The following is a 16880-nucleotide window of genomic DNA, read 5'->3' as shown; positions in this document are numbered from 1 at the left end:
TTGATCTTTCTGTGCAGAGTATTGTACTTGTTAGTGATTCTGTATGCTTGTTGACAAAGCATATAGCCTTAAGGCCACATATTTTAAGATGTTAGTTTAATTATAACATTGCTTATAGTGAGCCCTGAAGCAGTCTATAAAGCAAAAGCTACCTTAAATGTTGATTTAAAAAAAAAATAACCTAAGATAGCCACTTGCCTTTTATTATCTCTATGAAATCTTATTGTTCCAGAAATATTAATGATGTATAAAAGATGGAAAAAAAAGGTGATCTCTTGCTTGATTTAGTATATAAAAGGACTTGATAGAGAATATTAGTATGGAGTTGTCTACTGAGAAAGGCTTACTTGTTTCATGGAGTTGACATCTGACTTCGGTATGAGTGTGGAAAAACCAAACAAAAATACTTAAATCTTAAAAAAGAGTATCAGTTAAGATTAGGTTATTTTTTATTTTATTTTTTGGGTTTTCATGCATAGCAGAGATTGCTGTGTAAAAATCCCAGCAATTTAGAGAAAAAAATCATTTTAGTACATACTTTTTGTATATCTTGTAAGCATATAGTACATGAAGATGAAGAAGCAGCTATGTCCAGGTAATTTCACAGTGTTGTGAGGACATGGAAAGACTGATGTGCCTTTTAATGAGAGTATAGAAGTATAATCAATTTATTCTGAAAAAATTAAAAAGTGTTCCAAGGAAGAGGATGTATGAGTAGAATGGAGTCTTTTTTTTTTTTTTTTTTTTTTTTTTTTGTGTGTGTGTGTGCTGGTAACTGAGGCTTGAATTCCCTAGGTTTTTTTTTTTTTTTCCACTTAAGGCTAGTACTCTACCCTTTGAGCTATAGTCCTATTTCCAGCTTCTTGGTAATTAATTGGAGATAAGAGACTTTCCTATCCAGGCTTGTTTCAAACCACGGTCTTCAGACCTTAGCCATGAGCCACTGATGCCTGGTCAGAATAATCTCTAAGAACTAGTAGAAGTTATTTAATTTAAGAATTTGGGAATGGGTTAGAAAGGCAGCATGAAGATATTTCAGGTGAAATGAATGGAGGAAAGAACACAAAAATATTCATGGAGAGTTCTGAGAGTTGTAATTCTATATTGTGAAAGCTTGTATGTATGAGAGAGAGAAAGAGAAAGGGAGAGAAATAGACACAGAGTTTTTATTGGAGAAGTAGAGAGGGCTAGGTCACTGTGAAAAGCTCTTGTTTCTGGTTTTTGGTGGTAAATTGGAGAGAAGACTTTCTTGGCTAGGCTGGCTTTGAACTGTGATCCTCAGACCCACCCAGCCTTCCTGTTTGAAGTCTTTAACTCAGTCTTTATACATTATTTTACAGGGCTTCTGTAAACAGCTCAAACTAGGTGACTTATATCAGCAGGAATTTTATCTTCTCAGCATTACATAACTTAGAAGTCTGAATTCAAGATTTCAGCAGGGCCATGCTCTCTCTAAAGGCTCTAGAGAAGGACCCTTCTTTGCTGCTTTTAGCTTCTGTGGTAGCTAGCAATGTTTTCAGATGCATCCCTCTAATCTCTGCCTCTGTCTTGACTTGCTGTCTGTTTATAGTATGGACTTGCTTTAACTTGATTACATCAATAAGGTCCTATTTCCCAAATAAGATCACATTTGTTTGGCGTTTAACATATTTTAGGGGGCAGAATCCCACTTAAAACACTAAACCTGTTTTGGATTGGATGTGTATTCTCTAGAAAAGTTTATCACCTATTAATTTTGTCTTTACTATGTACCTGACTATACCTTGTTAACATTTGCAATACTTAATTGCAAGTACATGCACACACACGAACTACATATGTATATTACTTTTAGATTTATTCCTACCAATTCTTCTAGACAATTAGGAGTCTTAGTTCCAATAGTGACTTTGGTAATAGTGGTGGAAAGTTTTGCAAAATATTGGGAGATGGTTATAAAACTCTAGCAGCTGAATTAAAAAAGAGAATGGAGAGAGGGAGTAGTCAAAGATGACTGAGTTCATGCAGCTTTACTTCTACTGGTACTCCTGGTAAAGTAAGAAATACAGGAGAACAGATGCTTAGTTTTGCATATTTTACTACAGTATATGAGTGCAGTTGGGAACTTAGTTTATTGAGGCGTGTGAAATGAAAGAATCCTCTAATGAATTAATTTAACTGTACTAATTATAATTTTAAGTATTGTTCGCATGACTTGAATGGTAGATTGCTTGCTTTGTAAGCATGAAGCCCTGGGTTCAGTTTTGTTATAGATATAACAAATATATAAATAATTCATGTATACAAAACTCTACTTGTTAAGTGCAGTTTATTATAGTTCTGCTTCTGAACTTTGTGTACTTCGTTTAGATATTTGTTTAGGTGTAGGTATCATTCCTTTTAATACTAACATGCTTACATGAAATAAAATAACTTGCTTCCTTTTATGCAAAAGTGCTATATTATTAAAAGTGCTATATTATTAAGTGATTAGGGTGTTTTATTATACTTCCAATAAGTAGAGTTTAGTATGGATTTCTGCTGATTGCTAAATTTATTCCATGCCATATATAAATTTTTGTTTTAGACTCGGGAACAAGAAGAATTGGAAGAAGCTTTAGAGGTAGAACGACAGGAAAATGAACAAAGAAGACTGTTCATACAGAAAGAGGAACAACTGCAGCAGATTCTCAAAAGGAAGAATAAACAGGCCTTTTTAGATGAACTGGTATGTATTCATGCTAATTATGATGAAGAAATGTTTTCCTTCCTATCATGCTAGTCAATGGCCTTTAAATAGCATTCCCAAACTGTTAATGCTCTTGTTTACTATTAGTTATTTATTGATACTAAAATGTCTTTTTGAATAAGAAGCCATATCCTCCACAAATAAGTGAGCAAATAATAACCTTTTATGTTTACATTCTGTGGGTCAGGAATCCAAGTGGTCTGTGGGCTATTTGGACAGGTTACAGAGTAGTATTTCCACTATACTTCTTAGTAACAGCCCACTCAGTTTTAGTCTGAAGGGATATATATCCTACCACTTGGCAGGAATATTATGGTCATTTTTAATCAACATAGTATGTACTTGGAAAAGAAATAATATTTCCCAGAATCTGGCATAATTTAATTCATGTACCCAATCTGTACTTCAGAGCTTAGTGATTGAAATTATGAAAATGACTTTAATTGTAATTTTTCTTATTCATAAATGTACTGATTTATAGCTTGCCAGGTGCTATGAAGGATTTGAAGTGATTTTTTTTCTAAGATATGGTTGTTTTGTAGACATGGCACTATTTATAGACTTTAAAGAAAGTTCTTGTGTATTCTCTCTCCCTCCTTCCCTCCTACTCTCTCTTCTGTCTCCCTCCCTGTCCCTTTCCCTTCCTCTTTTTCACTCTCTTCTTTCTCTTCTTTCTCTCTTCTCCCTCTTCTTTCTTTTCGCTTCCTCCCTCCCTTCCTCTCTTTCTCATCGCCTCTTCCTCCCTTCTCCTTTCTTTCTTTTCCCATCTTTTCCCCCTCCTCTTTTCCCCTCTCCCTCCTTCCCTTTCTCTGTCTGTCTCTCTCTCCATCCCTCTCTCCTTTCTTTTTGTTTATTTTCATATGAGAAAGACAAATCACTGATCTAGCCAGGATACTTTTAATAGATTGTCTATGTTTATAAGTTTACTGACTAAAATGTATTGTTTTCAGAGTATTTTTCTCTTGATTAATTTTCTAATAACTACCTCATTTTTCAGTTATTGGTTCTGTGATGAAGTTTACAGTGACTTTGTAGCAGCCAGTGTTAGAACTGTATTTTATATTTTGTATGAAAAATGTTTCAGTTTAGTGTTTTCTAGCAACTAGTTCCTTAGTTTTGTTAGATAATAGCAATGATAATAACTAAATATTACTATTAGTGAAGTATTTCATAGATTTATGCCATATTATTTGGTACAACCCCATGTGATTGATATTGAAGACATCACAGACTAGAAAACTTTTTGTCCAAGAGTCTTTGTGTCCTGCCTTTTCATTTCTGTACATATAAATTCATTTCCAACAGGCATTTCTTTAGTTTTAGTTCTTAGTTCCTTTGTCTTAATTGGTACTCTGTTATTCTAGGATGGGATAAATGTGTATGTAATTTTCTCATTTGCTTTGCCCCCAAAGCATTTAAGCCAGTTAATCAGGAATAACAAATGGAGGTTACTTAAATGAGAGAGGTGAAAAAGTAAAGGAAAAGGTGATTACTGAGGCTTACACATAGCATGTTTATCATAACCCTGTCTACTTTCTATGAGTGGAGGGTGATTCATTTCTAACAATGAGGCAAGTGTATAAAAATAGAATAATAATAGTGAATAGGTGGTGGGCTTGGCTTTAGCAGTTGAATTAATGCACATTGTATTCTATATATTTGAATAGGTTTGGTGTTTGGTGAGAAATTAAAGTTATTAAAGGATGGATTGCTAAATATTGATGATACAATTTTTATATCCTCAGTTCTACAAACAAAAAATGCTTATTGGGCATAATGCTTCTCTGTATGGCTAACTGAATTAATCCTAAATACACATATTAGGTGAAAGTATACTATTTTTGTTTCATCAAATATCAGTTTTTTTTTAAGGTTAGCTACTTTGCATGGCAATTATTCTGGCATAATTTTTAGTCCTAAAAAGTACTAAGCTTTGCTGCTTCACTGAGCTGCTATTAGCATGAAGCTCCTTCTAATTCAGTGAGGCATGAAGCAAGAGGTGAAACTGCCAGCGTCCTACACTGTGTATAATCTGGAGTTAATATTGGTTTTTGTGAGTCTCCCTCCCCCCACTTCCTGTTTTCTTCACCTGCAAGTCATTACCGCACATACTTTCCTCACTATTTAGATCATGTAACATGGTGGTTATATAAAGTCTTAGTAATTTACTGTACTCATTAGTACAATTAATTACAACAGATTGGTTTAGAATACCACTGTAGTTTGCCTTTCTGGTTTTTATTTTAAAAATTATTTTAAAAATTTAGTTATATTCATTTTTCATTTTTAGTAATTTTGTTACATATTTTAACATTTTTAGTTCTTATTAACTAATTGACTCATTAAATTTCTTTTATCTTCTTGAACTATTATTTACTCAGAGAAATAGTATATTTCTTTTTCTATTTATGTTCACTTGTTAGATTATTATAAAAAATAAGACGATAACATTGGCATTTATAAATATGCCTAGATGCTTAAATCCTTGGATTATTCCCTGGAACTAATTTATACAAGTACTACTTGTTGCGTCCTGTTTTTGAGATTGGTCCTTGTGTCAAAAGTCACTCTGAAACCTTTTAAAAAGCATTGACATTAGATTATACTGTATGTGACAGGATTTTAATGTTATGGTCTTAATGTTTATGGCTTAGCATTTGCCATAACATTGGCTTAAAAATCCATTTATTTAATTCTTATTGTAAATTCAGTTTTTTTAACAGTTTGGAAAAAGATTTTTAATCAGGTCCTGTCTTATTAAATCTTTTTATATTCCTGTTTGAAAATTCTCTTCAGTTTATGTCTTAAATTTTGTATGAGTTAATATTGTTGTCAAACGCAGTAGCTGATTTTTATTAGAAATATTGTTTGCCAGATGGCTTGCTTAAAGTCAGTTAAAATAATCTTTTAAAGGGTCATTATAAAGCTTTTAATGAGTATTACAGGCAGTCTTATTAAAATTTCTTTAAATATTAAACAGTGTGCCTTTAGGCAATTATTATAGGGTATAGAACCTTTCAAGGTGAAATATAATGCCAAGAAGACTGAAATAACTTGAAAGACTGAATTTGCATGTTCTGTGTTTCCCACAGCATATAGGTTTCACAATTTATCGTGCTCAGTAGATTTTTTTTTTTGGTTAAAGTTCATTTTTATTCTAGCTTAACATTTTCAAAGCCTTTCGGGCTCTAAAATTTTGAGTTCTAAAGTATAAGTAGATTTAAAGTAAATTTGTAACAGTATTTAAATTAGTTTTAGATACGTAGGAATTTGTTTTTTATGAAATGTTACTATTTATCAAGACATTTTTAACATTCAGTTCCTTTTAATGTGAATTTGAAATGAGGATTAAAGCAAGCCAGTCTTGCTTATTAGCAACTTTTTCAAAGTGAATACATTATTTTGCTTTATATATAAAGAATTTTTGCTTTTTAGAAAAATTGTCAGTTGTGAATTAGCACCAGAATTTATTGGGAGCCAATGATTTAGTTTATTAGCCATTATTTTTATTAGTTTATTAGCTATTATTATTAGTTTATTATTCCTTTTACATTTATTTTTTGTTTGTTCATTTGTTTGTTTCTTTCTTTCTTGTCAGTCATGGGGCTTGAACTCTGGGCCTGGGCTTTGGCTCTAAGCTCTTCAGCTCAAGACAAGTGCTCTACCACTTGAGCCATAGCGTCACTTCTGATTTTCTGGTAGTTAATTGGAGATAAGAGTCTCACAGACTTTCCTGTCCAGGCTGGCTTTGAACCACGATCCTCAGATGTCAGTCTCCTGAGTAGCTAGGATTATAGGCATGAGCCACTGGCACCGGCTTGATTTAATTTTTTAAACATAAGTAAAGGAGAAAATAAATATATGATTGGTTGTATTTACAATAGTTCCTTTGTGCAAAACAGAACAAAGATCATTTCCCAACAGCCCCAGGTGAAATCTAACAGGAAAGAATTTCAAAATGGTCTGAACTCACTAGTAAAGAGAACATGTGTCTTAGATAAACATCTGATCTAAGTTATAGTACTTTTGTCTTTGTACTACTCTTTTTGCGATTAGCTTTTTTTTTTTTTTTTAATAAATTGTGTTGGTGACTAATGAAATGGGACCCTGTGATATGGTCTTTAATGTGGACTTTATAAAAATACTGTTTGCAGGTTAGTTTGATTTATGAGTTTTAACACCCTTATTACGGAATGTTAATTTTTAAAAAAAAACTTTACATAAAGTATTTAGTTTGACATCAAATAATTATAGAAAAGGCATACTTTTTTTTCCCCAAATTCTTTATTGTGATTAAGTGGTTACATAATTTCCCAAATTTCACAGTATTGTGGGATAGTGATACTTAAAGTCACAAACACATTCTAACAAACACATTCTAACTTTCGTGGGGCAAATTGTCTGTTGTGGTCTATAACATTTATGAGTTCTATGAACTTTGACAATACATAAGCATACTTTAAGAGACTTGTTACTTCTCATTTTTTCCTTTTTAAGTTTCATCTTGAACTTTCCTTACAGGAGAGTTCTGATCTCCCTGTTGCTCTGCTTTTGGCTCAACATAAAGACAGATCTACCCAACTGGAAATGCAACTTGAAAAACCTAAAACTATGAAACCTGTGACATTTTCCACTGGTATCAAAATGGTAAGCTTTATTCTGATAACTTATTTGAAAAGATACCTTATGAGGATTACACTCTATGATTCCATTGATTTTTACACTGAACTGAAAGATGTATATATTTAAGACCAGTGTCAGTTCTTAGTTAGATGTCTAAAAATATAGTTATATGCAGGAAAGTGAAAAGTAATAATTTTCAAAGTAGACAACACAGTTTTGTTGAGGGTAAATTGGAACCAGTGTCTAGCTGCCCTGTTCTTTTAAAAATACTGCTATATGCAGTAGGTGGGCAACAAAGTAGGTGGAAACAAAGGTAAGCAGGACCAAAAATAAAAGAAGAGAAAAGGGAGAGAAAAACAGATGGAACCCAAATAAGATATTAAGAATTTTTTTTTTTTTTGATTGTGGGGCCTGAACTCAAGGCTAGCACTCTACCATTTGAGCCACAGTGCCACTTCCAGTTTTTCTGCTTATGTGGTGCTGAGGAATCAAATCCAGGGGCTCATGCATGCAAGGCAAGCACTCTACCATTGAGCCACCTTCCAAACCCCAAGAAACATTGTTTATTTTGGATAGTTTTCTTGTTAAACACATGGTAATACTTTGCATGTTTGAGAATTACCAATTTCTTACATGCTATTTTGGTGAAACAGCAAATTGTTCATGTAATATAAACACAGATTATATAGGGAACTTTTCACTTCTGGGGTTTTAGTTTTTATAAGATAATGAACAGTTTCTTTCAAATCATACATGTATATATATATATACACACATATACATACATGCATTTCTTTTTTTTGAGACAGGGTCTTACTATGTAGCTCAGGTTGGCCTCAGACTAAGTGATGGGATTACAGGCTACCACATGCCATTCAAATAATATTTGATAATATATTTGAAATATCATAAACTTGAATTTATATTGGATGACATAATAAATATAGGCAAATGATTTTCATTTCAAATTTCCTTCATCTTATTGAGTTATAGTCTGCTTTAAATTAAGATTGAGGGAAGGGATGGGTAGGAGAGGGTTGAGTGAGAATGTGGAAAGGGGTGATGGAATGACATTGGTCAAGATATATTGTATTCATAAACTGCTTTGTTAGGCAACTCCATTATACAATTACTTAAAGATAATAAAATAAAAATGAATGTTAATAGTAGGAATGGACTTTTTAGTATACATTTTAAGTCAATATAGCGAGGTATTGTTAACTACCTGTGGACCTACCTTTTTAATAGATCACTAATTACATTAAGAAGGCATCAAGAAAGATCATTTTATAGCATCAAATATGTTTGCATGTGACTATGGACTATGAATGTTGTTAGCTCAACCTGTTTTTTTTTCCTTCTGTGTTCACTATGTGCAGTGGAAGTCAGTAAGAGTACATATACTTAGATTCTTAATTTATTTTTCCAGTGTACCACAGTGTACTGCCTTGGTCTGCTGAGTTCTGGGATTGTAGGTTTGAACTACTAAGCCTAGCCTCCAGAGTGTCTCTTGAGTTCAATATACAATGTAGGAGACAATAGAAATGAATTTTACACAAGAAGTAATTTTATACTTTTAACCAAATGTTTTATCTTTGGTAGTAACTCTTAAAAAGCCATTTTATATACTTATTTTTTTGAATAAGATTATTGCTATTGATATAGCACTATAAAATACTGGTTTAGTTTTAGAAATTAAATCTATAAATGTAATTACTTATTTCTGGTACAAAGCCTCTTATTGAAATGGTAAATGGTGATGCCTATTTCTTTTGCTCTTAATAGTTCTAGGAAAGGCCAACTGTAAGCAAGCTGTCTCCCTTTTCCCAGTACTGACTTACACTGACTTATACAAAGAGAAGTTAGGGGATGTAAAAGAATAGTTGCAGACACCTTTTATTCTGATGCCTTGAGCAACCCTGCTGTTGTTGTTTTAAACTGCCTCTTTATAGAAGATAACACTGGCAGTGATTAGGGTTTAGTGTGAGACTGGGCAAGTTCAAATTCTGGCCTCTGTCTATAGGACTTGGGCAGAATAACCTTGCCCTATTCATACTTGGAATATTCATTGCAATATGGTATGTGTGAAGATGAAGTAATGTAATGAGGTGTTCAGAAAAGAGCTTTTGAATAATCTTAGATGCTGTCGGTTATGAAGATAAACTTTTTCCCAGATTTAACCTATTAGTTCTTCCATAAAGACATAATTAACAATAAAGAAGTAAAAGGAAGAAATTAGGTGACCAACTCCAAACATAAGATATATCTAAAATCTGGATGAATCTGGAATCTGCCAGAATTTTAAATCCTCTACAGAAAAATGGAGAATCATTTGGTGTAAGTTGTAAATAGGCTAATTAGAAATGATTATAGTCTGTTAAAAAGCATTAATTATTTTTTAAATTATTAAAGGATGACAAGGGATAATTACACTTTACAAATCATAGTAACATTAAGAGTAAATTTGTTTTTTTTTGGGGTTTCATATTTTATGGGAATTTGATTAGGCAGACATTATTTGTTGAATACATGCAAAAACAAACACTAGTTTACCCATCCATTGTAATTACTGGGAGCAGAAAATAAGAATACAAAGAAGCTTAGAAGAATTCATAGTTACAAAGCATTCTAATGCTTTCTTAATTAAAATGCCTTAGTTAAAGAAGTTGTCTAAGTATACTTTGTGTTACCATGGTGAATGATGTTGGTGCCACGACTTAATGTATCTTTGGTAAGGTTCATTTATCCTAGAAAGTCTCAAGAAGCATAGAATTTATACCTCCCCCTCTCCCCCACCCCCTCTCTGCGTGTACTGGGGCTTGAATTTAGTTCTTGCTTAGCTTTTTTCTGCTCAAGGCTGGTACTTTTATCACTTGAGCCACACCTCTACTTCCAGCTTTTGGTGGTTAATGTGAAATAACAGTCTCATGGACTTTCCTGCCTAGGCTGGCTTTGAACCAGGATCCCTAGAACTCAACTTCTTAAGATTTTCTTGCCTACGCTAGCTTTGAAACCAGGATCCTTAGATCTTAGCCTCCTGAGTAGCTTGGATTACAGGTGTGAGTCACTGTCACCTGGCTCCTATGTCCTTTTGTATGACAAATACTGTGGTTTGTATCTATCTCTATAAGAGAGATACCTAATTTTATCTATGTCTGTCTGTCTTTTTTTTTTTTTTTGGTGGAGATGGGGATTAAATCTAGGGCTTCAATCATACTACACAAGTACTGTGTCACTAGATGTATCCTTAGCTACCTACTACAGTGTGTGCTTTAGTGAATGCATTTAGAGACTGAGAGACATACCTAGAGACCACTATGGTCCTTTGGCCAATCTTGGTAGATTGTGACTGTTTAGCTATAAGCCTTGAAGAGAGGACCAAAACATCCAGTGATTAGTAGGATTGGAGATTAAATTTAATATGCTATTACTTTTGAGATTTTTGAATTTCATTATTTATATACACTCAACCCAGGGTTTTTTATGCTTTGTCTAGCCTTCATTATGGAATTTTTGATGCTACTCAAAATTAAATTGTTGTGAAAATGTCAGTACTATTTGAGCATCTATTTTTCTTTTTTACTTGTTTGTAGGAAAGCATAAAGCTGAAAATATTAAACCCACATGATCTCTATGGACATAATCTCTATAGAAATATACAGACTTTAAGTAAGGTATAAAATAAGCGAATGATTCTTTGTGTCTTTAAAGGCAATTTCATTGTATTTTACTTAGGAAAAAATGTTTACAAGTGTCTTTTTGAAAATAGTAATAATAATATAACAAAAACCAGATGCTTTGCTAAGTAAAGTCATACAATTCAATTTCTTTCCTCCTGACACCTTACTGAAATCAGGAAGTTTTGGTTGTAGTAGATATAGGCTTGTGACCCTTAAGTCTTAAGGGAACACATTAGGATTCATAGTAGGCTTGCATGTAGTATTTCCTGTTAGGATCTTAGTAGTATTATAGTGTGGACACAGTAATGCTTAGATACATATAAGGCAGTAGATTCTAGATAAGAATGCAAAAGACAAAATGAATAAAGGCTGAAATTCAGAAATTTTAAATTTTGTCTAAGGCTGGACTTGCAGCCAGAACGAGAAAATAAACTTTGTTTTCACTCCTGCGTTGTAATTAGGGATGAAGACTACACTTAAGATAATCAATGTGTTTTATCTGTTGTCAGTATGAGATTTGTTTCTGTAGGATGTAATTTTGGGTTTGTCAGATTTTTTGTTTGGATTTTTTTTTTAACTGTACTTTTTTTTGTCTTTTCTTTTTTGGTAGTGGGGGTCGAACCCAGGATGTTGCACTTGCTAGGCAAGTACTTTGCCACTGAGCTACATCCCAGCCTGGGTTTGTCAGATATTGAAAAGGCTTTCATTTATGATCACTGGTAGTGATTTTTATCTAGTTGTAGTGTTAAATCATGATAGAGATGGTGGAGGTGGTACAGAGTATTCCTCCTGATGATGCTGTTGATGATAATGTAGCTAGTGGTATAGTAATCATTGGTGCAATTTGTAAGAACTTGACTCTCTAATTTGATAATTTTAAATAAGTTCACAAGCAGAATTCATGCATTAAAAACTTTTGCTCAATGTAGAGTTGGGATTTAACTTTTTTTGGTGTTGTCCTATTTTATTTTATTTTATTTTTTGTACATTTTTTATTGTAAAAATACTGTACAGAGGGATTACAGTTATATGAACAAGGTAATGAGTTCATGTTCTATTGAGCATTGCTGCCTCCTCCTTTGTTTTTCCTCCTACCATCCCTTCCCTCCCACCTCCACAACTATTACCCCCCACCTCCGAGTTGTAAAGTTTGTTTTCAACAGTGTTTTTGTACATCTCATTGTTGCAATGGGTCATCCTGTATCCTTATTTAAGTATTTCGTTTTTTTCCCCCTTTCCCTCCCTGAATTAGAGAAGTGTATATACAAGTTGCAGGGCACCAACAGGATTTAACTTTTTGAAGTTCAAAAAGTTGATTTTAAAACTTTTTTTTTTTTTTTCAGGGAGCAGTATTGGGCTTTGATCTTCAGAGCCTTGTGTAGCCAAGGCAGCTGCTCTACCACTTGATGCAGCATTTTTGCTTTAATTATTTTTCAAACAGTTCTTACATTTATGCCCAGACTGGCTTGGACCATAATCCTCTTATCCACTGCTGAGTAGATTGGGTGACAGGTATACCCAGCTTTTATCGAATGAGATACGGAGTCGCATTAACTTTTTGTCTTGGTTAGTTTCGCCTGCAACAGTGACGCTCCTGATTCTATATCCTGAATAGCTAGTGTTAGGGGCATAAGCAATGCATTCACCAAACCTATGATTTGTTATTGTTGTTGTTGGTTGTGGGGCTTGAACTTAGGGCCTGGATGCTGTCCCTAAGCTCACACGTATTAGAGGCCTTAGGCATTTAAATAATGCCACCAGTGTTGACATGGTACGAGAACATCTTGTAAGATCAGGTTTTGAGGTGAATTTATCACATTTGATATGTGTTTTATAGTTATCACTTTTTCCCCCTAATCCTGGGGCTTGAACTTGGAGCCTAGGCACTGTCCCTGTTAGTGCTGTAGCACTTGAGCCACAACACCACTTCTGGCTTTTTCTGAGTAGTTTATTGGAGCTAAGAGTCTCACAGACTTTCCTGCCCACTGGCTTCCACTGTGATAATCCTCACATCTCAGCCTACTGAGTAGCTAGGATTACAAGTGTGAGTCCCTGGCTCACTTGTAATGTAGCTTCATGTAGCATCGATCAATATTAAGAGCATAACTGGTGAATAAATTTCCTTCTCTTCTCTCTTTTCTTTTTGTTTGTTTGTTTGTTTTTTCTTCTTGTTTCTTCCCTTTCCCTTTCTTTTTTTTTTTTTTTTTTTTGGTCGGTCGTGGGTCTTGAACTCTGGGCTTTGGCACTGTCCCTCAGCTCTTCAGTTCAAGGCGAGCGCTCTACCACTTGAGCTACAGCGCCACTTCCGGTTTTCTGGTGGTTTATGGAGATAGGAGTCTCACGGTCTTTCCTGCCCGGGCTGGCTTTGAACCGCGATCCTCAGATCTCAGCCTCCTGAGTAGCTAGGATTACAGGCGTGAGCCATCAGCGCCCGGCGTCCTTTTCTTTTTGTTGATCATTGGGCTTAAACTCGGCCTGGGCGCTGTCCCTTAGCTCTTCAGCTCAAGGCTAGTGCTCTGCCACTTGAGCCCCAGCACCACTTCCGGTTTTCTGTTGGATTATTGGAGACGAGAGTTTCATGGACTTTCCTGCCTGGGCTGGCTTTGAACTGCCATCCTCAGATCTCAGCCTTCTGAGTAGCTAGGACTAGAGGCGTGAGCCACTGGCTTCCGACTTAAAAATGTTATTCTTTAATCAAAGAAATTTCTTATTTAAGTAGTGCTAAGAATATGCCCATTCTGCTTATTTTCTAATCTCATAATTCAAAAAAATGTGTCTTTTTTTCACCATAAAAATAATTTAATAGTTACTAAATTCTTTGGGAAAAGGTCAGCAGGCATTTAAAAAATTGTACACTGATATTCACACACATGATATTAATACACACAAAAGAAGGATTTACAGCAAGGAAATCTCTTTGATCAAATGTATTTTACTGTCTTTAGTATTAAGCACTTAGCTGGTAAGTTAGTTTGAACTTGACTTTCAGGTTAGAATACTTCTGAGATTATATTAGTTTCTTTGTTTTCAACAAGGCAAGTCTTGATGCCAGATCAATTAGCACATCCTGAAGAACTAATTTAAATGGTGTGGTAATTCCTGTTATTAGAGACACTTCTTAGAACTCATGAAATTCCTCTTTCCCCCCAGGGTATCCAGTAGTTTGAGCTGAGAAAGTAGTTTGGCAGCAGGCAACTTCCAAAGTCTAGCTCAAAATTCTGAGAGCAGAAAGTGTTTCTTAAATGCCATGGGAAATCCTGGTTTAATATTGAACTTTGAAATAAAAAGGAAAACACTAAACTGCATAAATATAGTTTCTGAGATGTTTTTAAAAGCTCTTTTAGGGGTCTTAGGAAGAATTTTTAAAAAGTGTTTTCTTAAACTACAAATCCTTAAAGATAGATTTTTTTTATTAATGATTTAATTGCTTTGACCTTGTTAAAGATAGCAAGGTGGGTAATTATCCTGAGGTCTGAGGGTTAAAAGAACTATTGTTTCTGAATACGTATTAAGGCTAATTTTTATGATTCTAGTACATATACTCTGTGTGCTAGCTATTTTTGAGTGTAAAATGAATCTTAATATGCCATATGATTGGTATAAATAAGAAACTCCTTGTATAATTAAGAGAAGATCTATTTATTTAAGAGCTCTCAAAGGTTGTAAAAGATTATACTTGACTATATGTGAAGGATAAATGTTGTGAAATAATGTCCCTTAGTTCCCCTTTTATAATAAATCTCAGCTGTGTGTTCAGCCCAAGGGCTCAGTGCCAAAAAGAACAGGTTCAACTTGTCTGTGAGGATTTGCACCACAGTAAAGTGCACAACTGCTTTTGTCGAGGTCATGGTGGAGGTCACAGGAATGTACAATGGAATGAAAGCAACTTTAAAGACATGCTAGAATATAGTGTTGTTTGAGATTTAAGAATCACTGCTAAAATATTTAAAGGATGGGCAAGATCATATAAGGAACCTTCAAATACATTTTTCATATTATATGTTTGTTTTCAAACAGATTTAAAGTAGGTTTTTGGCACCTTGTGTCAGTATTGTTAAAGATCTTCGTAATCATTTTGAAAATGGTAATTGCCCACATTTGGAAGTGTTTTTTATTTGTCATATTTGGTAAATTCTAAAAGTATCTTAGTGAAGGTAGACTATCATAGTATTTGACTTGGTTAGACGGTATTGAGTACAAGTATGTTGGGCAGTCAGTTCTAATGAAAGATCAGATGTGAAGTGAATGCCTCCACAAGATGTGTCTCCTGAATTCTGTGGTCAGTGTGTGTGGTAAATAGAGATAATTCTGAAATAGCCCATCGAGAAGAGACCCATGGTTACAGTCAATGTTTTGAGTTTAAAGGATACCAGGAAAAAAAAAGAATACTAGAAAATGATAATACTAAATAAGTAGATGCAAAGCTTACCTGAAGTTGTGTTTTACTTAAAGCTGTATTTGGTGATTCTTTTTCTTTTTTGGTGACTTATGATTTATATTATTTTTCCTCAGTGGTGATTATGGCAAAATAACAGGCAGGCAGGCATGGGCTTCAGTGTAGGGATTAATTAGTAATTTTTAGAATTTGCTTGAGCAAATGTAGCTGATTGACAGTAGCACCTGTCCTAGCAACTGGTAGAATATTTTGTCCAGATCTTTTTCAAAAAGTCTTAAAAAAATTCTTATTACTAATTGCTTTTTTTTTTTGGTTAGCTAGCATACTCTTTTACTAACTGTATGTCTCCTACCTATCTATTTTGAAAGGAAGAGTATAGAATAAAGTTATTTACCCCCTTAAATTTAAGACTAAAGCAAATGATGTAATCTAATCTACGTACTCTGTGTGTTTTGTGGGGTTATCATTTATGGTCAATGATCACATATATAAGTTCCTAGATGAAAAATTTACAAAAGATTGCTATTCTTTTTGCATTTTTTGTAATTCCTGTCATAATCATAAAGCACTTCTGTCAATCTTGTAGTATGTTCTCTTAAAGTATGGTTAAATTTATCCTAAATAATTGATTAGCTTGTCAGTTTTCTAGAAAGTAGTTTATTTTTACATTGCTAGGAAATATTATTAGTTGAAACCTGCTTTTCTGGTTCATGCCCTGCAATTATATGAGTATATATACAAATTGAGCTGTTTCTGAGTTATATCAGAATTATACAAGTATATAATTGTATAACTATATTGTATATAGCATATATTGTATATAGTTATACAATATACAATATAATTATATTGCATACAGTATATATTGTATACAATATAACTATATTGTATATTGTATTCTATATTGTATTATATAATATAACTATATTGTATATAGTTATACAATTATATACTTGTATATACAATTTACAGTGATTCATAGAAAAGCCATACATTTATGTGGTATTTGGAGAAGAAGTTATTTTTGCTTGTTATGAAGAAAAGACAGCTTCGTAGAGAGGATGAAGCATGTATTACAATGGATAAAATTAGCATCCATCTAAGTGTGTTATGGAAAAGTTGAATATAAGTATTTTCTTCAAGTAAATTGGTATTTTAATCATCTGTAATAACATTTAAAAATTTACACAATAATTTTTAAAAAGTAAATAAGTACTTTATTATTTGTGATGAATATGTATAAATTCCAATACATGCTGATAAATGCTTAAAATTAGGGTCAATTCTGTTGGTACATTTTTTTGTTACACTTTTGTAGTACCTAACATTAACTAAATGTTTAAGAGATGAAGAGGTCCCTTAGCCTTGCAGAGATTCAGTGTCTTTTCCTAGAAAATAGGCTGAACATCTTTACCTTGAATACACACACACACACACACACACACACACACAC

The 16880-nt window shown here is 33.5% G+C and overlaps 1 protein-coding gene across 1 annotated transcript in view; it reads left to right on the top strand.

Moving 5' to 3' along the window:
* The window catches only part of Mnat1 (MNAT1 component of CDK activating kinase), a 131903-nt gene that overhangs the window by 52249 nt on the left and 62774 nt on the right, over positions 1-16880 (top strand). Inside the window, exons 5-6 of the mRNA XM_070032313.1 lie at positions 2567-2707; positions 7250-7375. Coding sequence (XP_069888414.1) covers positions 2567-2707; positions 7250-7375 — 267 coding nt within the window. The remainder of the gene's footprint in view (positions 1-2566; positions 2708-7249; positions 7376-16880) is intronic.

The sequence above is a fragment of the Dipodomys merriami genome, unplaced genomic scaffold (genome assembly GCF_024711535.1).
Source record: "Dipodomys merriami isolate MVZ:Mamm:240054 unplaced genomic scaffold, mDipMer1.0.p SCAF_1, whole genome shotgun sequence".
Taxonomy (NCBI): Eukaryota; Metazoa; Chordata; class Mammalia; order Rodentia; family Heteromyidae; genus Dipodomys; species Dipodomys merriami.
Note: the sequence above shows the minus strand (reverse complement) of the source record. Positions and strands in the feature narration are given on the sequence as shown.